Source organism: Strix aluco, unplaced genomic scaffold (assembly GCF_031877795.1).
Source record: "Strix aluco isolate bStrAlu1 unplaced genomic scaffold, bStrAlu1.hap1 HAP1_SCAFFOLD_118, whole genome shotgun sequence".
In the NCBI taxonomy this organism is placed as follows: domain Eukaryota; kingdom Metazoa; phylum Chordata; class Aves; order Strigiformes; family Strigidae; genus Strix; species Strix aluco.
In genome coordinates, this window is record NW_027436627.1 from 73769 (window position 1) to 96089 (window position 22321).

Below are 22321 nucleotides of genomic sequence, written 5' to 3' on the forward strand. Positions count from 1 at the left end.
GCTACTACCGGCCCTCGCCCCGTGGCTCCTCGGGAACGTCGTTCCCGGGGCCTCCCCGATCGCCCCGCCTGCGAAAACCCCGTCCCTGCGCCGCTCCGCGCCCCAACTTTGGCGACGATCGTCGCCTCGCGGACCGGCCGGGACCGGGGAAAAAAAAAACCCGGCCGGGGGAAAAAAAAAAAAAAAATCCCCCGGCTGGGGTTTTTTTATTCTATTTTATTGTTTTTGCCTAACTACTCAAAAAACTCAACTCCACCTGCAACAAAAACAACATTAATTTAAACAGTCACGCGCAGGCAGACGCATTCTAAGCGCCCCGCTCGCTCGGCTACCGTGCTAACCGCCCCCTGCTCCCGGCGAACCCGTCCCGCTACCCGATCGCCGCCGGCGGCCCTCGCCCCGCGGCTCCTCGGAACGGGGTTCCCCGAGGCCTCGAAATTCGCCCCGCCCGCTAACGCCGTGGCCCGAGCCCGACCTCCCCCCGAACGCCGGCTGTGAACGTCGCCGGATGGAGCGGGTGGGACTAATTGACTTAAACCTGGTCAAAGAGATTAAGAAATCCCCCTGCTCAACAGTTTCTTTACTATTTTTAAAAGACGCTTTAACTCTTTCTACATCAATATACCCTGAAGTGAAAAACATTTTCACGTACAACGATAAACGCCTTCCAAAACTAACGCTCGTTCCGCATCTACTCTATCCGACCGTCGCCCGCCAGAGCGGCGGACGGCCCCGATTCAGTAACCGTGCCCGGAATCGCGCGATCGTGCGCCTCGAGCCGTCGCCGCCGCTCCGCTCGATCCGTGCCGCGGGCCCTCGTCCTCGGAAGAAGAGGAATACGTTTCCCTCCGTGCGTCGCTCCCGGTCCTTCTTTTCTTCCCGTCGTACGCTCTGGCAAACTTCACGGAAGGATTCGCTTCTGGAATGCCGGTAGCCCCGTGGTACCTGCAAAAGACAAAAGAAGGAACTCTAGAGCCCGCTCGCCGGCACGTTAGCGTCCCCTCCCGGGACCGTTCCGCCCCGTACGGAACGGCTACGAACGCGCGAAGCGGCTCCGCCGCTAACGCGGGCGTCTACGTGCTCCGTAAATGTGACCCGAGGGCGCGAGAGCTCCGCACGGGGCAGAGTTAACGCCGCGCCGAAAGACGCGGCCCGACGGCGCGCGCGACGACGCCCAGACGATGCGACGCGTGTGCCCCGGCGTGGCCTGCCGTGCGAGACGGCCGGAACTCCGGATGAAAGATGGGCGATAACATCCCGGTGACCGACAGAGACAAAATGCTAGGAAAGACAAAAGACTGTCACGACGCAGGGAAGAATCCCTCAGAAGACCTCACGAGACAGAGCGTCGCAGAGACTACGCCTGCCGGTTAAGCCTGAGCGAGAGCTGCGTGAAAGACCTACCGATTCCACCTACGAGACTAAACTAGATCGGGAACGTTGACCTTCTACGTCACGCGTCTTAGCGGTACAGAGCGAGACGGACGGCTGCTGCGTGCGGAGCGGGACGCGAGTATGCCCGAGACTCCTCGACGCCGAAGGCCGAGACAAACATCGACACGTCACGTAACTAAGGAACGCCCGCTAGGCGTGCCGCACGGCTCTGCCCGCTCGGCCCGGAGCTGCTTTGCCGGGGCACGTATCTCATGAGAAGTATCGCTCGCCATTTCTACAGTCTTGTTGCAAGTTGCCTGCAAGAACAATGCAAAAGCTGACTTACAGGCTTCCCTCGTGTTACCTCTCAATTTGCTTGAGATCCGCTCGACTCCCGCTCACGTGAACGCCGGCTTCGCAAGGTCACGAAATACAGATATAGAGCTATGTGCCGCTCTTGCTGCTTTAATGCCAGACAGCGTAACGCTCAGATCAGACACAACCAAACAGAACGCCCAGAGACGCGCTGCCGCCCGACGCCGCCCGACGCCGCCCAGAGACGCGCTGCCGCCCGACGCCGCCCAGAGACGCCCAGAGACGCGCTGCCGCCCGACGCCGCCCAGAGACGCCCAGAGACGCGCTGCCGCCCGACGCCGCCCAGAGACGCCCAGAGACGCGCCGCCGCCCGACGCCGCCCAGAGACGCCCAGAGACGCGCCGCCGCCCCGCACGGGCCCGAGGCCCGCTATCTGCCTCCAGAATTCACAAAACCTAAAGACCCCTCCCGCCGACCCCGATGTCCTACCCCCTCTTCTAGCCCCGCCCCACCCGCTGCTTTGGGCCCTTGACTTATCTTTCAGAGAGCACGGTCCAGAACTCATCCTCATCGGGAGCACGTCATCTAACCGGGGTTTCCCTGCGGTCGCCGCGTTGCTCTTCATCGCCCGTAACGCGGAACGTCTCCGGTCGCCGACACGCCGACGTGTACCGACCTCTACCGCGGCGATGCCCTCCTCGGAATGGCCGCTCGGCTCCCGATAACCGTACGTCGTGCCCCCCCGTCTCCCGTGGAAGCCTAAAAACCGGAGAAACGCGGCCGCCGTCCTACTCGTAAGCGATCGCCCGCTCGGCGGCGCCCGGCCTCCCGGTCCTCTCTTCCGACGACTCGCCTCGAAGCCTCCGCCGTTCGAGCGGAGACCTCGCGACGCCCGCGAAAGCGAAGGCGAACGGTCGTTCGTATGGCCGCGCGATCCTCGGCGATTCGGGTCCCGGCGGACCGCTTAACGACTCTCTCGCCTTTTCTCAAACCGCTCGTGACTCTGCGGCGTCGACGCTCCGGGAAGGAGCGTGGCACCTGCAAAAGAAAGAGGTAAAAGCGCGCGGCGAGATGCCGCCCCGATCCTCGGCTCGCTCGCGGAGCTTCCTCTCCCCTGCTCGTTTACCTCGGCCGCTCGGAGACGGATTCTTCCGTTCGCCGTGCCGAGGCCCGGTCGCCGCCTGTGCGATTCAAACGGGGTATGACTTTAGCTACGATACTATTATGACACCCGAAGAACTGCCGCTCGGGCACGCCGGTCATCGCTCGCCTCGCCGAAGTCCGAGGGCGCGGGTATCCCGCTTCACGCGTTGATTCGCGCCTAGAAAACAAAACCGGAATGGCGTGAGCCCCTCGGAGCCGCCGGTCCCGCGGATCCTCTGACCTCTTCCGTCGCCCGTCGTGAAGCGGCTTCTCGCTTTGCGCTTAAACGACCCGAACCCTGTAAGGAAAGGCATCTCGGTGTTAACCTAGACTTTTACGAGACCAAAGATTTGTCTTTCCTTTCCATCTCCCTTCTGACTACTGCTAAAATACCCAAAATCCTAAGTACCGAGCCTCACGCGCAAGCTAAGGCTCGTTCGACCCGCTCGATCGCCCGCTCCCTGCGACCCGGAGTCCGCCCTCCGATGCCTGCCGAACGCGAGGAAAATAACCGTGAAGGCCCTCTACGGCTACTCGCCCGGAGATGGACCGCGCGGTCTTCGCCGAAAGCGTCCGGGCGGATGGATGCGTTGCTACGCGCTCCCCTCGTCTTTACTATGGCTAAACCCCTGGGCGGGACGGGTCCGACCCGGACGCGGACGGACGCCGAACGCGGACGCCACGAGCGACGCGAGAAGACGGCGAGCGACGAGAACGACGGCCGTAGGGAAGACGCCGCCGGCGGAGAAGGCCTACGGCGCCGCGACGGCGGCCCCGAAACGAGAGGCGACCGCTGCGGCCCGTGAGACGAAGTTACCGCCAAAACCGGAACGACGGATGCGTGAGAAGCCGGGTTTTAAGTCGTAAGATGTGGGGACGAAACCCCGGAAGACTACCGGGCGCCAAAATGACTCTCGAAAGCGCGGCCCGGGGCGCCGCCTAGCTCGCCCCCGCGAGAGACGACCGCTCGACAACGTCCTCGACGCGACGCGCGCGGGACGGATCCGCGCTTCCGGTTATAATTGCGAGACGAGAAGGGCTCGACGGGCGCCGTGCCGACGAGGGGACGTACTCGAGACTCTCGGGAGGGCTATCGAGATGCCCGACGATCGCAAAGACCTACGGAGACGTCTAGACCCGAGGACGGCACGGTATAAGATACGGAACGCAGAACACGCAAAGTACGCGACGACACGGACGCGGGCCGGAACTGCCCCGACCACGGTACTCCGGTGCCGAAAAGCGACTCGCTCCCTTTACGGGCGCCTGGGGCGCCGCTCCCGGACGGTCCTCTCCCCTACGCTACCTCGAAAAGCCCTCCCTGCGATTCCCGACCCTGTCCCTTCCTCCCGGACCCTTCCCGCCCTGGACCCTCGACTTAGCTTCGAGAGGGCCGGAGGCCGGACCGTCTTCCGCGACGACCGCGTCGGCCGACCGGGACGCTCCCGAGTCGCCGGGTTCCTCCGCGTCGTCCGCCGAACGTCCGCGAAGCGAGCGACCGGTCGGCGTCGCGTCGGCCGACGCGGCCCTCTTCCGCGACGCCCTCCTCCTCGAAAGCGTGGCCCTTTCGGCTCGCCCGCTCCGTGCCGGTTTCGGCGTCGGACGCCGGGGCCGTCGTCGCTTGCGGCGCCTGTGATTTCAAAAGATGGAATATTATATTTGCGCTCGGGGGGAAAACGCCGGGCCCGTGCCCCTCCTCTCCGCTGCCCCGGTTCGCCTCGAATGCTCATCCTATTCCAAAGGCTGCCTACGCTGCGCCCGCGAGACGATACGGCGCTCCGCGGGCGATCGGGAAACGCGATGAGCCGTCCCGGATCCCGAAAGACTCCGTGCCTTACGTCCCTGCCTCTTTCCTGACGAATGCTAAAACGTCCCCGCCGTTTTTCTGAGAAAGGCTAAAACTCCGTATACGCGTGCTTACGAGACGCTCGCTCTGACCCTCGCTCCGTCCTCTCCCCTTCGGTCCCGTTTATGTGGACGATATCGACGCCTTACGACGTATACGCCGACGCTAGGGAAAAAAACGAGGTCCCGTCTTCGATGAAGTCAGGAAAATGCAATGTATCTAGAATGAAAAGAAAAAATGTAAGTGTACGCTATTAAACTGTTTTACCCGCCCCGCCCCACGGATACAAAATTACTTACCTGAAAAAAACCCACTATGTACCTGTTTACTTCCTACTATACACACTGCTGAACCTTGACTGATGCTGAAACTCTTGTCTCAGGTACCTCTATTTCTGTGATTATTAAAACACACCTGCCCAAAGAGCTGCCTCGGCTCAAAATCTGCCGCTGACTCTGAAGAACAACAGAGCTCTGACCTCAGAGAGGCCCGAGAGCAGAATGAAGAGCTTCCTCGGCTCAAAATCTGCCGCTGACTCTGAAGAACACCAGAGCGCTGACCTCAGAGAGGCCCGAGAGCACAATGAAGAGCTTCCTCGGCTCAAAATCTGCCGCCGACTCTGAAAAACACCAGAGCGCTGACCTCCGATAGTCCCGAGACCACAATGAAGATCTTCCTCGGCTCAAAATCTGCCGCTGACTCTGAAGAACACCAGAGCTCTGACCTCAGAGAGGCCCGAGAGCAGAATGAGCTCCCTGATGAGAGGCTGTGCCTCATATACCCCAGGCCCCACCCACCACCCTGACCACGATCACCTGGGAAAGGGGAGGGCTGAACCACCGGAAGGCATAAAGGCACCTGTGGGAGCAGCTGGGAGTTTTCTCCTCTGCCTTAAGTTTGTGACCTGCAAAATGCCGTAGGAAGAAAGCGACCCTTACCGGATACGACGATATTCGCTCTTTCGCTAAGTCTATTGTGTCGGCGACGTGACCGGGACGGGAATGAAACCTAGTTTTTCTGGGGTATAGATAGAAAAAGACAGATATCGTGCTAAGCTACGTGGGGAAGTAGTCGGCTAAATGCGATAATAATATCGTTATCCGAAACGCGGCGCTCTAGTTTCCTACGTGAAAACCGAAAGGCTGCGGGGTGACGCGTCTTTTCTGGCGAGACCGCGCGTGCCGCCTAAGCCCCCCCGGTGGCGCTACGGGCTTGGGGAGGGGTGGCTGGAGAGCTGCCGGTCGGAGAGGGACCCGGGGGTGTCGATTGACAGCCGGCTGAACGTGAACCGGCGGTGTGCCCGGGTGGCCGACGAGGCCCGTGGCGTCCTGGCCCGTATCGGAAATAGCGTGGCCGGCAGGGACGGGGAAGCGATCTTGCCCCTGTACTCGGCGCTGGTAAGGCCGTACCTCGATGGCTGTGTTCGGTTTTGGGCCCCTCGCTACAAAAAGGACATTGAATTACTCGAGCGTGTCCAGAGAAGGGCGACGAAGCCGGCGAAGGGTCCGGAGCGCGTGTCGTACGGGGAGCGGCCGAGGGAACCGGGGTTGTTTAGTCTGGAGAAGAGGAGGCTGAGGGGAGACCTCGTGGCCCTCTACAGCTACCTGAAAGGAGGTTGCAGAGAGCTGGGGATGAGTCTCTTTAATGAAATAACAAGCGATAGGACGAGAGGGAGTGGCCTCCAGCTGTGCCACGGAAGGTTTAGACTAGATGTCGGGAAGTATTTCTTTACAGAACGGGTTATTAGGCAGCGGAATGGATTGCCCGGGGAGGCGGTAGAGTCCCCATCCCTGGAGGTGTTTAAGAGTAGGGTCGACATAGCGCCGAGAGATACGGCGTACGTGGGAACTGGCGGCGTTAGGTGAATGGTTGGACCGGATGATCTTCGAGGTCCTCTCCGACCTAGTTGATTCTGTGATTCTGTGATTCTGTGATAATGGAACCGTGTCCCGGAGAGCGCTAAAGAACGAAGCGGAACTAGATCCTATAAGAATTCCTTCTCGGAAATATCACCGGTTCCGATACAAATTATTTACTGTGCGTCGCCGACGATTCGGAGTGACCTCGACCGTCTCTCCGACTGACTCCCTTAAGAGTCCCGAAGCACGGAAAACACCAAAAAAACGTGGAATTCCCTGAAATGTATCGGAAAGCGTACGAAGCGGCCTGACGCCTAAATTGCTAGAACGAAAAAAAAAAAAAGCAAACTTAACAGAAAAAACCATAGGAGATGCCTAGACGATAGATGAAAGCGATCCTCTTCTCTGAAAAACTCGAGAAGAGATCTAAGCTGACGACGCACGTCTTTGGGATACCGGATACCGAAAACAGACGTACGATCAGATGCCGAACGAATACACGCCGCGGGCGAAAAGACGCCGATGCCGAACGGGACGAAGAACCGGAAAAGGAAAAAACCGGTGCCGGGGTACGGGACGGAGGATGAAAAAACAGAAGGAGAGGAAGCGGGACAAAGGCGTCTAGAGAAAAAGAAAAAGAGAGAGCTAGCAGAAGACAGAATAAGAGGGAGAGGGAGAGAAGAAGGAGAGCGGAGGTAAAGGGAAGCAAAAAAATCACGGCGGTGCGGGAGAGAGAGGGGGCCGGGGGAGAGCCCGAAACGCGCGAGAGCGGCGACGGGGCCCCGAAGGGAAGACGCGGCTTCCCGTACGCGCGGCCGCGCTCCCTCGTGCGCCGCGCGGCCGCGCCGCGCTCTGGGTGACGCGCGCGGACCCCGCGGCGCTCGCCGGCGCTCTGGCCCGCCGCGGACCGTGAAGAGGGCTCCTTCCTCGTCCGCAGAGCGGGGTCTCTCTTCCCGCGGCGGGTGGCGGATGCTGCCGAGATGGCCGTGATTTTCTTCTTCTTTCCCTTTCTGGGGCCTCTCTGGATTCGGCCGTGGCGGGGCCTCTCCGGATGTTTGAGCCCGGTTACCGTTGAACCCTCGGCCTTTGATGCCAGGAGTCCCGGGGGGACACGGAGGGCAGAAAAGAGTGGAGACCGAAAATAGGTGAGAGGCCGAAGGGCAAGTACGGGGCGGAAAACTGTGGAGTGCCAAAAGGGGCGAGAGAAACAAAAAGGGCTCGGTGGGCGACAAAGTGTCGGAAGTGCAAAGAGCGCATAAAAGCCTGCATAAAGGAGGGGGCGGAAAAGCTGCGGGAGGCCAAAATGGAAGGCTGGAAGGGAAATAGAGGCCAGAAAAATGTGGAAGCCAAAAAGGAGCGAGAGACCGAAACGGGGCGGGAGGATGGAGGGAAGTAGACGCCGGGAAAGGTGGAGGCCGAAACGGGGTGGGAGGCCGAAATGGGGTGGGTGGCCAGACAGAAGTAGAGGGCAGAAAAAATTAGAGGCAGAACCATGGTGGGAGGCCCAAACAGGGTGGGAGCTAGAGCAAAGTAGAGGCCATAAAATAGTGGATGCTGAAACAGGGCGGAAGGCCAAAATATAGTGGGAGGCCTGAAGGAAGTAGAGGCCGTGAAAGGTGGATGCAAAATCACGCCGTGAGGCCAAAATGGGGTGGAGGCCAGAGGGAAGTAGAGGCCAGAAAAAGTGGAGGTGGAAATGGGGTGGGAGGGTGTCCTGGTTTAACCAGGATAGGGTTAAGTTTCCCCAGCAGTGGGGGGGGGAGCTCTAGCCGGGTTATTCAGATACCATGCGGACGTCACATCCTGGCGGGTCACATTTTCCTGGCGCGGAGCGCGGTGCACTCGCGGTTTTGTACATCGTGCTTCAAACTGCTGTATTTGGTAGCTATTTTGCTCTGTTCATTGCTATCGCTATCACTGTTATTGTTATTGTTGTTGTTGGTTGTGTTGCTATTGCATTGTTGTATTAAACCTTTCCTTATTTCAGTCTTGGGGCTTTGTATTTCACTCCCTTTGTGGGGGAGGGGCAGTGGCCGCGTGGTCTCAGACCCCGGCAGGGGCTAAACCACCACAGAGGGCAAAAAGGGGTGGGAAGCTGGACAGAAGTAGAGGCCAGAAGAAATTTCAAACTGAATCATGGTGGGAGACCGATACGGGGTGGGAGGCCTCTACATCCCTCCATCCTCCCACCCTGTTTTGGCCTCCCACCCCTTTTCAACCTCCGCTTTTAATGGCCTCTACTTCCATCCAGCCTACCACCACGTTTTGGCCTCCCACCACGTTTCGGCCTCCAATTCTTTCTGGCCTCTCCTTCCCTCGGGTCTCCCACACGTTTTTGGCCTCCCACCCCATTTTGGCCTCCAATTTTATTTTTTTAAACCCTAACCCCTCACCTTCACCCTCACCCTAACCCCTAACCCCTCACCATCACCCTAAACCCTCACCCCCAACCCCTAATCCTAACCCCTGACCCTCACCCTAATCCCTAACCCCAACCCCTAACCCCTAACCCTAGAGTCCCCCCCAATTCTGCCCCTTAACCCTAGAGCCCGCCCCTGACTCCACCCCCTAACTCTAAGCCCACCCCTGAGTCCACCCCCTACCTCTAAGCCCACCCCTGACTCCACCCCCTAACCCTAAAACCACCCGTGAGTCCACCCCCTAACTCTAAGCCCACCCCCGAGTCCACCTCCTAACTCTAAGCCCATCCCTGATTCCAACCCCTAACCCTAAGCCCACCCCCGAGTCCACCCCCTAACTCTAAACCCACCCCCGAGTCCACCTCCTAACACTAAGCCCATCCCCGAGTCCACCTCCTAACACTAAGCCCATCCCCGACTCCACCCCCTAACCCTAAGCCCACCCCCAAGACCACCTCCTAACCCTAAGCCCACCCCTGAGCCCAACCCCTAACCATAAGCCTACCCCTGAGTCCACCCCGTACTTCTAAGACTTCTAAGACGACCCCTAACTCCACCCCCTAACCCTAAGCCCACCCCCGAGTCCACCTCCTAACCCTAAGCCCATCCCTGACTCCACCCTGTAACTCTAAGCCCACCCGAGTCAACCGCCTAACACTAAGCCCATCCCCGATTCCACCCCCTAACCCTAAGCAAACCCCCAATTCCACCCCCTAACTCTAAGCCCACCCCCGACTCCACCCCCTAACTCTAAGCCCATCCCCGAGTCCACCCCCTAACCATAGAGCCCACCCCCGAGTCCACTCCCTAACTCTAAGTCCACCCCTGACTCCACCCCCTAACTCTAACCTGTAACCCTAAGGTGTACAGTGTAAGCTGTAACCTACAGTTGTAATTGGAAGGTGTTACTAAGCTGTAACGTGTAATGTGGGTTTTAAACTGCAATAGAATCGGTGTGGAAATAGTGTGCAGGAGGAGGCGCAACCTGGAGTGCGGTCTGTGTGGAAACAGTGACCCGCGGCGGGTGCAACCGCGAATAGGGTCCGGGTGGAAACAGTGACCCGCGGCAGGTGCAACCCCGAATAGGGTCCGGGTGGAAACAGTGACCCGCGGCAGGTGCAACCGCGAATAGGGTCCGGGTGGAAACAGTGACCCGCGGCAGGTGCAACCCCGAATAGGGTCCGGGTGGAAACAGTGACCCGCGGCAGGTGCAACCCCGAATAGGGTCCGGGTGGAAACAGTGACCCGCGGCAGGTGCAACCCCGAATAGGGTCCGGGTGGAAACAGTGACCCGCGGCAGGTGCAACCGCGAATAGGGTCCGGGTGGAAACAGTGACCCGCGGCAGGTGCAACCCCGAATAGGGTCCGGGTGGAAACAGTGACCCGCGGCAGGTGCAACCGCGAATAGGGTCCGGGTGGAAACAGTGACCCGCGGCAGGTGCAACCGCGAATAGGGTCCGGGTGGAAACAGTGACCCGCGGCAGGTGCAACCGCGAATAGGGTCCGGGTGGAAACAGTGACCCGCGGCAGGTGCAACCGCGAATAGGGTCCGGGTGGAAACAGTGACCCGCGGTGGGTGCAACCGCGAATAGGGTCCGGGTGGAAACACTGACCCGCGGCAGGTGCAACCGTTATTAGGGTCCGGGCGGAAACAGTGACCCTCCCACATTTTTGGGCCTCCCACCCCCTTTTGGCCTCCAATTTTTTCTGGCCTCTACTTCCCTTAAGCCTCCCACCCTTTTTTGGCCTCCCACCCCTTTTCGGCCTCCAATATATTCTGGCCTCTGCTTATCTCCAGCCTCCTACCCCTTTTGAAACTCCCACCCCTTTTCGGCCTCCAATTTTTTCTGGCCTCTACTTCTCCCCAGCCTCCCACCCCTTTTCGGCCTCCAATTTTTTCTGGCCTCTACTTCTCTCCAGCCTCCCACCCCTTTTCGACCTCCCACCCCTTTTCGGCCTCCAATTTTTTCTGGCCTCTACTTCTCTCCAGCCTCCCACCCCTTTTTGGCCTCCCACTCCTTTTCGCCTTCTAATTGTTTCTGGCCTCCACTATTCACCGGTCTCTCACTCCTTTTTGGCCTTCCAAGCCCTTTTGGCCTCCAATTTTTTCTAGCCTCTACTTCTCTCCATCCTCCCACACTTTTTTGACCTCCCACCCCTTTTCCGCCTCCCATATTTTCTGGCCTCTACTTCTCTCCAGCCTCCCACCATTTATCGGCCTCCCACCCCTTTTTGGCCTCCCACTCCTTTTCGCCTTCTAATTATTTCTGGTCTCTACTATTCACCCGTCTCTCACTCCTCTTTGGCCTCCCACACTTTTTTGGCCTACCACCCCCTTTTGGCCTCCAATTTCTTCTAGCCTCTACTTCTCTCCAGCCTCCCACCGTTTTTCGACCTCCCACCCCTTTTTGGCCTCCCACCCCATTTCAGACTCCAATTTTTTCTGGCCTCTACTTCTCTCCAGCCTCCCACCATTTTTTGGCCTCCCACCCCTTTTTGGCCTCCCACTCCTTTTCGCCTTCTAATTATTTCTAGTCTCTACTATTCACCCGTCTCTCACTCCTCTTTAGCCTCCCACACTTTTTTGGCCTCCCACCCCATTTCAGACTCCAATTTTTTCTGGCCTCTACTTCTCTCCAGCCTCCCACCCCTTTTGGGCCTCCCACCCCTTTTCGGCCTCCAATTTTTTCTGGCCTCTACTTCTCTCCAGCCTCCCACCCCTTTTGGGCCTCCCACCCCTTTTCGGCCTCCAATTTTTTCTGGCCTCTACTTCTCTCCAGCCTCCCACCCCTTTTGGGCCTCCCACCCCTTTTCGGCCTCCAATTTTTTCTGGCCTCTACTCTCCAGCCTCCCACCCTTTTTTGGCCTCCCACCCCTTTTTTGGGCTCCCTATTTTCTGGCCTCTACTTCCTCCATTCTCCCACCCTTTTTCGGTCTCCCACCCCCTTCTGCATCCACTTTTTCTGGCTTCTACTTTCCTCCAGCCTCTCACCCCCTTCAGGCCTCCCCTTTTTTCTAAACTGTGTTTCCCTGTTCTTTTTTGCTATTTCTTCTTTTTTTTTCCAGAAAAATATTGGCGGCCAATACGGGATATGGGGGGGTCGGGTCCGAAACATGGTGAGATGCCAGAGGGAAGTAGAGGCCAGAAGAAACTGGAGGCCAAGTCACGGTGGGAGGTTCTATCAGGGTGGGAGGCCGGAGGGAAGCAGAGGCCAGAAGTGGCGGCCGAATCCACTCTCCTTCCCTCGGCCTCCCACCGTTTCAGCCTCCCACCCTGAGCTCCCCTCCCCAAGCTCCCAGGGGCCCGATCCTGCGACCCAGGACAGCACCACCGACCGGTAATGGTGCTGCCAGGCCAGTGACAGCATTCTGGGGGGAATTCCTGGGGTTTTGGGACTCAGCCCAAGAATGCAACACAGCGGGGTAGAGTGAAAACAGTTTATTGATGGTGTGTACTGGGAGCGCCACCGCCCTACTGGGTGTGCGGGGGCCTGTACTGGGGGTGCACTGGAGCTGCACTGGGAGGCCTGGGGCCTGTACTGGGATCACTGAGCCCATACTGGGATCGTACGCAGACAGCTCCAGCCCAGGTTGGCGTTGTACTGGGAGCGCTGGGTCTATACTGGGAACACTGAGGCTCCTACTGGATATCTTACTTTAACTGTAGCTCAGGCTGGCCTCATACTGGGAGCACTGGGGTCCATACTGGGATCTAACTCAGCTGTGGATCAGGCTGGCACTGTACGTGGGAGCACTGGTGCTATACTGGGAGCACGGGGCCCACACTGGGAGCATGGTAGCCCATACGAGCATCGTGCTTGAAGAGCTGTGGCTCAGGCAGGCATCATACTGGGAGCACTGGTGCTATACTGGGAGCATTTGGTCCCATACTGGGATCACACTTGGAGAGCTGTGACCCAGACTTGCAGCGTACTGGGAGCGTTGGGGCCCATACCAGGAGCACGGGGCCCATACTGGGACGGTGCTTGAAGAGCTGCAGCTCAGGCATCGTACTGGGAGCGCCGGGCCCATACTGGGCCGTACTGGTGTGCTCAGGGGCCGGGGGGGTCCCCGTCGCCCCCCCGCACCAGCAGCACCGGCCCCAGCCCCTCCGTCAGCACCTCCAGGAACTCCAGGTCTGACACACGTCAAGGGCCTGACCCACAGCTGACCCACAAGTGCCCCCCCGCCCCACAACTGCCCCCACTTCCCCCCGACTGACCCGTAAGTGCCCTCCAGGTGCCCCCACCTGCTCCCCAGTCCCCCCCCACTGGCCCGTTTTGCTCCAGTTTTGCTGGTTTTTCCCCTTTTTGACCCAGCTTTCCCTGTTTCCGGTGTTTTGTCCCATTTTGTCCTGTTTTGTCCCGTTTCCCCCATTTCCGTCCCAGCTTTGCCCCCATTCAGCTGCTCTGCCCCGCTCTCACAGAATCAGACTCTGTGTTTTGCCCTTTTGGCCTGTTTTGCCCATTTTACCTCAGTTTGGCCTTTTTTGCCCTGGTTTGTGCCCCACTTTACCCACATTTCCCGGTTTTCTCTCCCCCCCGGCCCCCTTTCCCCCATTTCCCATTTTCCTACCAGTTTTCCCATTTCTGCCCATTTTTCCCGTTCCTCCCCAGTTTCCCCCATTTCCCCACCTTTGCCCCCCAGTTCTTTTCCCCGCAGGATACAGTTGTCGAGGGGCCGGGGGGGCCGGGGGGGGGGGGCGGGGGGGGCAGGTCCAGGAGCACCAGCCGGGCGCCCCCCGAGCGCCGCCCCACCGCCTCGTTCAGCCGCTCCGCCGCGTGCATGCGCCGCACGTTCCCCCTCCCCGGCGACCACCAGTCACCACCAGTGCGCACCAGTACGCACCAGTGCCCCCCCCCCCCGGCGCCCCTTCCTGGCTCCCAGCACCGCCCAGCGCCCCCCCGCCCCGCCTCCCAGTACAGCCCACAGCCCCGAATGCCTCCCTCCCAGTACGCACCAGCGCCCCCCAGTATGGAGTGGTGCCTCCCAGTGAGCCCCAGTATGGCCCAGACCCCTCCCAGTACAGTCCAGCATCCTCCCCGTGACTCCCAGTACGATCCACAGCCCCCCAGTGCCTCCCAGTACGGCCCAGAGCACCGTCCCAGTCACACCCCGTGCCCCCAGCGCCCTCCCAGTCCCCCCAGTGTCACTCACGGGCTGGGGCCGCGGCGGGGGATGCCGCCCTCCTCCACCTCCTCCTCCTCCTCCCCTGCGCTGGGGGCCTGAGACGGGGCGGGGCCTCCCTGTGACACCACGATGACGTCACGCGGCGATGACGGCATGTGGCGATGACGTCATGCGGCGATGACGTCACGGGGCGATGACGTCACCTGTGCCTGGCGCATCTGCCGCAGCATCTGCGAGCGCTGCTCCATCATCAGCGTCCGCTCGTACGTGTAGGCCGAGACGTCGCTGTCGTGCTGCGGGGGGGGACTGGGGTGTCGGGGGGTCCCCGGGGCGCTGGGGGGTCCCCGGGGCGCTGGGGGGGGGGACGCGCAGCCCCGGCCGCGGGCTCTCACCAGCTCGACCACGTGTGTCTGTGCCGGCAGCCCCCGGCGCCGCGCCACGGCCTCCAGCAGCCGCCGCAGCCGCAGGCTGTTGTCCTCCAGCAGCGCCACCGTGAACAGCCGCACCCGGCACCCCCGCCAGGCCTGCGCCCGCCGGGGGGCCTCAGGGGGCGCCCAGGGACCCACAGCGACCCACAGCGACCCACAGCACCCACCCCGCGGCACCCAGGGACCCACAGCACCCACCCCGTGGCACCCCACAGTGACCCACAGCACCCGTGACCCACAGCACCTGCCCCACGGCCACCCACAGCACCCCTCGGTGACCCACAGCCCCCACCCCACGGCGCCCCTGCGCCCAGCCCCCCGTGGCCCCCCCGTACCGGGTGCTGGCGCAGCAGCAGGGGCAGGAGGGTGAGCAGCCGCCCGTCGCCCACCACCCACCAGACGTCCAGGGTCCCCCCCGGCGCCCCCGCGCCCAGCGGCCCCTTGGCCACCAGCAGCGCCCGGCCACCGGCCCCCGCCACCCGCAGCAGTTCTGGGGGGACAGTGAGGGGAGGGGGGGAGGGTGGCCCCACCGCTGGGGGGTTCCCATCCCCCCAGGACCCCCATGTCCCCCCCCGTGTCCCCACACACGCCCCCCAAGTCCCCACATCCCTCCATCTCCTCCCTGTCCCCCCACATCCCCCCCACATCCCCCCCACATCCCCAAGCTCCCCCATATGTCCCCAACCCCCGTCACCCACATCCCTTCCTGCCCCCCATGTCCCCCCCTACACCCCCTCCTGCCCCCAACCCATGTTCCCCCACATCCTCTTTTGCCCCCCCACATCCCCTCCTGCCACCCATACCCCCCCTACACCCCATCCTACCCCCATTTCCTCATGCCCCCCATATCCCCCCCACATCCCCTCCTGCCCCCCATATCCCCCCCACACCCCCTCCTGCCCCCCATATTCCTCCCCATGCCCTCCTGCCCCCACAACCCCCTGCCCCCTGTCCCCCCCCGTCCCCCCCGTGCCCCCATACCGACGAATCTCCGGGCGGCGGCGGGGTCGTGGCGCCGGCGCCAGCCGTGGGGCCAGCCCATCAGCACGGCGTTGGGGCGCAGGGCCCCCAGCCCGCAGCCCTGCACCAGCGCCGCCAGCCCCGGCCCCCGCCCCGGTGCCACCAGCACCTGCACGAAGCCCCGCGCCCCCGCCCCCGCCAGCCCCGCCCGCAGCGCCTGGGGGGACGGGGGGGGGTGGTCAGGGGGGTGACCCCGGGCAGGGGGACCGTCCCCCCGCTCCCCGAGGGAGCCCCGGCTCCGGGCAGACAAATCCACAGGGACCCACTGGACCCCGGGGACCCAGTTCTAGAGGGACCCGGTTCTATAAGGGCCCAGTTCTATAGGGCCCCCCCATTCCCATAGAGCCGCTTCCATAGGGATCCAACTCTATAAACACCCAGTTATACACGAACCCAGGCCTACAGGAACCTGGTTCTATAGGGACCCAGTTCTATACGGACCTGCCAGCCCCAGATACCCAGTTCCATATCGACTCCGTTCCACAGGGAACCAGCTGCAGACACCCAGTCCTATACTGACCCAGCCCCATACACACCCACTTCTATAGGGACCCGATTCCACAGGGACCCACAGGCCCCACAGGGACCCAGTTCTATAGAAACCCAGCGCCAGGGACCCAAACCCACAGGGACCCCCCAACCCCTCAGTCACCCCAGCCCCTATAGCCACCCCTATAGCCGCCCCCACAGCCCCCCAGCCCCTATAGCCGCCCCTACAGCCCCCCAGCCCCTATAGCCGCCCCCACAGCCCCCCAGCCCCTATAGCCGCCCCTACAACCCCCCAGCCCCTATAGCCGCCCCTATAGCCGCCCCTACAGCCCCCTCACCTGCTCGGCGGCGCGGGCGCGGGGCTGGTCCTGGGGCAGCTCCCCGGGGATGACGGAGCCGACGACCGTCAGCCCCTTCCCCGCCTGCAGCTGGGCGGCCAGGGCCAGCAGCTGGGGCTGCGTCGCCCGCAGCTCCTCGTCCAGCTTCAGCAGCACCAGCAGCTGCGGCCTGCGCGGGGCGGGGGGGCACAGCCGTGTGCGGCGGGACCCCGGGGACACCCCCGTGCCCAGGGGACGCCCCCCGACCCCCGGCGCTCACCTCCAGCTGGGTGCGGGCGGCCGCCCGTCCTCCAGCCGCAGCAGGGCGAAGCGGGCGGCGCTGAGCGACAGCCCCCGCAGACCCTCGCCCCACTCGCTCTGCGCCCTGCGGGCAGGGGAGGGCGATGGGCACCCCGAGACCGGGGCGGGGGACCCCGAGACCGGGGCGGGGACCCCCCCACGCTCACCCGCGGTACTCCAGGTACTTGTAGGCGGTGGCGCCGATGCCCAGGGCCAGGAGGGCGCAGTACCAGCAGGTCACCAGCATCAGCCCCAGGCACAGCCCGGCCCCCGCCAGCGACACCCCCCTGCGGGCGTGGCGGGGGGGGTCAGGGCAGCGCTTGGGGGGCGCTGGGGGGCCCGCGGGGCGCCCGTGGGGGTCTCACCAGTGGTAGAGGCGGCAGCGGGGGCTCCAGCCGGGGGTGGGCAGCAGCCCCTGCGCGGCGCAGGCCAGGTTGAGCCCCAGGTAGGACGTCAGCCAGAACCTGGGGGGACACGGGGAGGGAGGGGGACACGCGTCACGGGGCGCGGCGACATCACGGGGCGCGTCGCCGGCGTCGGGGCGTGTCACCGCACACGGAGAGGACGGGCGCCAGCAGGTCCAGGGAGCCCAGCAGCACGCCCAGCTCGGCCACCGCCGCCGTCGCCGCCAGCGGCCACAGTCGCCCCCGGCCCAGCGCCTGCGGGGACAGAGGGGGCCGTCAGGCTCCACGGGGTGTCACGGGGGGTTGTGGGGCAGTGTGGGGTGCCGTGGGGTGCTGTGGGGCACCGAGGGGTGTCACGGGGTGCCGTGGGGTGCTGGGAGGTGCACTCACGTGGGGCAGGGGCAGGGCGCGGGTCCGGGCCAGCCCCCGCAGCAGCCGGCTGCCCCCCAGCAGCGCCTGCAGCCCGGCCCCCCCCGCCGACAGCAGCGCCCCGGCCAGCGGCACCCAGGGGGAGGGCCACGAGGCCGCCCCCGCCACCGGCGTCCCCCGCAGAGACCCGCCGAACCTGGGGGGACGGGGGCATCACTGGGGAACCCCCCAGGGACACGCGGGAGCATCCCAGGGGTACCTGAGATGCCCTGGGGATGTCACTGGGACACCAGGGACCACCCCAGGGACACTGGGGACGCCCCGGGGACATTGGGGACCCCCCGGGGACACTGGGGACCCCTCGGGGACACCACTGGGACATTAGTGACCCCCCGGGGACACTGGGGACCCCCTGGGGACACCGCTGGGACATTAGGGACCCCCTGGGGACACTGGGGACCCCCCAGGGACACCACTGGGACATTAGGAACCCCCTGGGGACACTGCTGGGATATTAGGGACCCCCCCGGAGACACTGGGGACCCCCCGGGGACACCGCTGGGACATTAGGGACCCCCCGGGGACACTGGGGACCCCCCGGGGACACCGCTGGGACATTAGGGACCCCCTGGGGACACTGGGGACCCCCCGGGGACACCGCTGGGACATTAGGGACCCCCCGGGGACACTCACTTGTCACGCAGCAGCTGCCCCTCGACGGAGGCCCCCAGCAGCAGGGCCGCGCTCAGGTCTGTGCTGTCAAGGAAACGCCCCCCCAAAAACCGGCACCCCCACCCCAAAACGAGGTGACACCGCCCCCGGTGACCCCCCTCCCACAGGGTACGCCCCATCCACGGGGGCTGCTGCCCCCCAAAACCCCTCAGGGTGCCCCAAAACAGCCTCCCCCTCCAGGCACTGCCCTTCCCTGAGGGCAGATGTAAGTCTCGGGGTTCCCCCCCGCCCCCACGGTTCGGGGTCCCCCCGTCGGCCGCGGGGCGGATGCAGCCCAGGGCGGTGGCCAGGGCGGCCCCCAGGCTCCCGGCAGGGACGGAGCGGGCGGCGTCGCGCAGCTCCCCGCAGCGGCTGCAGCCCCACAGCACCCCTGCGCCGCACCCCGCGTCCACTCCCGCACGCCCGCGGCCCCCCCAGCCTCTGTCCCGGGGGTCCCGCCCGCGGCCCCCCAGGACCCACCCCACGTTTGGGGCCCCCCCACGCACACGGCCCCTCCCGGATGCCGGGGTCCCCCTCCCCACCACCTGGGTCCCCCCTGGACCCCTGGGCCCCCCCCCCACCCCCCCAAAGCTGGTGTGTCCCCCCCCGGACACCCCCCGAGGATGGGACCCCCCCAGGATGTCTGGGCCCTCCCCCGAGGCCCGGGTCCCCCCCCCAGACACCAGGGTGTCCCCCAAGGCTAGAGTGCCCCCAGGACACCTGGATGTCCCCCCCCCGAGGCTGGGGTTCCCCCCCGGACACTGGGGTCCCCCCCCAGGACACCACGGACCCCCCAAGGCCGGGATCCCCCCCCCCCCCCCACCCCGGGGTCCCCGCACTCACCCGAGGCGGTGGGCAGGCTCAGCCCCAGCAGCACCCCGAAGGAGGAGTCGTCGTCCTCGTCCCCCCCCAGCCCTGGCTCGGGGGGGCGGGGCCACAGGTTCTCTGCGGGGCGGGGTGCAGGGTGGGGCGCAGGGTGGGGCACCCCCCAGCTTCCCAAAACCTTGAGGCGTGCCCCCACCCCGTGGCCCCCCGCGGCCTCGTCGCAGCCAAACGTGCCCCCCCGCAGCCCCCCCCGGGACTCACGCGCCAGCAGACGGGTGCTGGGCCCCGGGACGGCCGGCCGAGCCCCCCGGGTGCCGTTGTCCCCCGCGCCGTGGGGCCGGGCCGTGGGGCAGGGCTGCAGGTGGCCGCCGGGCTGGTCGGGCAGGCAGAGCCTGCGAGGGGCGCAGAAAGGCGTCAGCGCCTCATTAGCATGTGCTTTGCATATTGGGGCGGGGCGGGGGGCGCGACTCACCCGTGCGGGGCCCCCCCGGGCAGGGCGGCGCGCAGGGCCCCCGCCTGCAGCCCCAGCAGGGCCAGCGCCAGCCCGGCGGGGCCCAGGGGGGCGGCGCGGGCGGCGGGGGGGGCGGCGGCCCCCAGCCCCAGGAGCCCCAGGAGCCCCGCCCCGTAGCCACGGCCGTTGTTGAGGCGGCGCCCGCGGCCCCGCCCCGGCAGGACGGCGGCCTGGGGGGGCCACGTACACCTGGGGAGAGCGTCAGGGGCCGGGACACGGACACGCCCCTTCCCGGTGGCCACGCCCCCAACGCCCCCCCCCCCGGCGGGGGAAGCCCCACCCCCTCCATCAGGCCCCTCCCACCACCCCAGGAAGCCACGCCCACTCCCCCTGTACCCACGCCCACAAGACCCCACCCACTCCCCTGTAGCCACGCCCCCAGCACACTGCTCCGCCCCACAAGGCCCAACCCACTCCCATAGCCCCACCCCACCACAAAGCCCCACCCACCCCTTCCCGTAGCCACGCCCCAACTATCCCCTGCCACCCCGAGGCCCCGCCCACTCCCCTATAGCCACGCCCCAGCACAATACTCAGTCCCCACGAGGCCCCACCCACTCCCCTGTAGCCACGCCTCCAGCACGAGGCCACACCCATTCCCCCATAGCCACGCCCCCAGCACACTGCTCGCCCCGAGGCCCCGCCCACTCCCCTGTAGCCCCGCGCCCATCATGATGCTCCACCCCGAGGCCACGCTCACTCCCATACCCCCACTAGGCCCCGCCCACCCCTCCCATAGCCCCGCCCCCCTCCCCAGGCCCCGCCCCCGTCCCCGACCCACCAGCAGGATCTCGGCAGCCCCCAGGGCGGCGGCGGCGGCGGCGAAGGCGGCGCTGAGGAAGGCGCAGAGCCCCACGGCCCCCCCCCGCCTCGGGGCCCAGCGCCCCCGACAGCAGCCCCAGGGGGCAGCCCCCTGCCACGCCCACCGTGACGTCAGCGGGGGGGCGGGGCAGGGAGACACCCCGCCCCCCACCCCCATCGCCCCCCCCACGCGCTCACCGGGGTCGAGGCCGTTGGTGGCGACGGCGCTGAGGGACACGGCGGTCAGCACGGTCTGGGGGGGATGTGACCTCTGACCCCCACGGCGGCTGCGGGGCCTCCCCCCCTCCAGACGTGCCCCCCGCCCCCCCGCTCCCGCAGCCCCCCCAGCCCCGTCCCCACTCACGCAGGCGCCCAGCAGCAGCGCGATGGCCGAGGCCTGCAGGACCCCCCCGGCGCCGACCACCCAGGGCAGGCGCAGCACCAGCACCAGCCCCAGCAGCGTCTGCAGGGAGGGGGCGGCCACCCCCCGCAGCGTCCCCAGCACCCGCCGCTGCGGGAGGAGGGGGGCGTCACGGGGGGCAGGGGGGGACAGTCCCCGCCCGCAGACCCGCCTCCCCCTCCCCGCACACCAGGGTCCCCCCCAAACCCCCGGGTCTGTCCCCCCCGACACCAGGACCCCCCCGAACTCTTGGATTCCCCCCAAACTCCTGAGTCCCCCCCAAACCCCTGGGTCTGCCCCCAACACCAGGGTTCCCCCTCCCAAATTCTTGGGTCCCCCCCAAACCCCTGGGGTCCCACCCCAAATGCTGGGGATCCCCCCTCCCAGACACCAGAGTCCCCCCCAAACCCGTGGGTCCCCCCCCTCACCGGGGCGCGGCCGTCGTCGCTGTCGGGGCTGAGGGCGCTGTACGGGGCGATGCGGCGCAGGAGGGCGGGGACGCGGGGGCGGGTGGCCAGCTCCTCCTGCGGGGACGGGGCCGCTAACGAGGGGCCGCTAACGAGGGGGGGGCTAACGAGGGGGGGGGCTAACGAGGGGCGGCAGCCTCACCTCGAAGAGCGCCAGGTTGCGGTCGCAGGCCAGGCTGGACTCGGGGGGGGCGGGGCATGCCGAGGCCCCGCCCCCATGGGTGGCCCCGCCCCTGCCGGGGGCGTGGCCGCGCGGAGGGGGCGTGGCCTCGTCGCTGGGGCTGGGGCTGGTGTCAGAGGGGGGGGGCCGGGAGCTGGAGGGGGAGGGCGGCTCGGGGCTGCTCTCCGACGGCTCCGCCCCCTCCCGCCAGGGCCGCGCCCCCAGCCCCGCCCCCGACATGGCGACGAGGTCAGCGATGACGTCAGCAGGACCTGAGGTTTGGGGGAAATACGGGCGGTTGGGGGGCAAACGAGAGTTTGGGCGGGAAAACGGCTTGGGGAAAATTGGTGGGGATAAACCCCTGTTTGTAGAAAGAAACAGTTTTGAGAGGAAACGGGCATTTGGGGGATTGGCCTTTTTGGTTTTTATGGGCAAAAGCGTTTTGAGGAGAAATCATAACTTTGAGAGAAAAAATAATCATCGTAGGGCAGAAACATTTTGGGGGGAGAAGTTGCCATTTTGGGAACAAGTGGCCCGTTTCTGTGGGGAAATGGCCACACCTTGGTGGGAAAAGATCAATTTTAGGGACAGAAACGGCCATTTTTGGTGACAGACGCCGCTGCCGCGTCAGCACGGGGCCTGTCGCTTTGGGGAGAAAAAGGGCACTTTGGGGAAGAAGAAAAGCTTTGAAAACAAAAAATCAATTTATGGCAAAACAAAAGTAATTTGTGGGGAAAAAACGTCATTTGAGGGGAGACACGGGGAGACTTTGTGGCAGGAACCAACACTTTGCGCCAAAATCCACCATTTTAGTCCAAAATCTGTCACTTTGAGGGGAAAACAAGTAACTTGGGGGGAGGGAACCCACCGCTCGATAAAATCCCGCTGCAGGGAAACGCCCCCCTCACCGCAGAGAAAACGGAACCTTGAACAAAAAATGTCATTTTTGGAGAAAAACAGCCACTTTGTAGCAGAAATGGAAAGTTTGCTGCAGAAACTACCAATTCAGTGCAGAATGGGCCAATCTGGGGA

The 22321-nt window shown here is 64.4% G+C and overlaps 1 protein-coding gene across 1 annotated transcript; it reads right to left on the reverse strand.

Moving 5' to 3' along the window:
* Positions 1 to 12383: 12383 nt before the first annotated feature.
* LOC141919063 (solute carrier family 12 member 6-like) lies at positions 12384 to 22210 on the reverse strand. Its single transcript, XM_074814055.1, is given in 23 exon segments — positions 12384 to 13095; positions 13625 to 13760; positions 14115 to 14203; positions 14291 to 14380; positions 14480 to 14611; positions 14851 to 15005; positions 15497 to 15692; positions 16363 to 16531; positions 16622 to 16726; positions 16809 to 16928; positions 17007 to 17105; positions 17197 to 17300; positions 17436 to 17610; positions 18108 to 18516; positions 18969 to 19342; positions 19423 to 19466; positions 20243 to 20326; positions 20328 to 20374; positions 20461 to 20515; positions 20627 to 20773; positions 21091 to 21186; positions 21272 to 21561; positions 22158 to 22210. Coding segments are annotated over 22 exon segments (3108 nt in total). The 5' UTR covers positions 21530 to 21561; positions 22158 to 22210; the 3' UTR covers positions 12384 to 13071.
* Between the last annotated feature and the right edge of the window lie 111 nt (positions 22211 to 22321).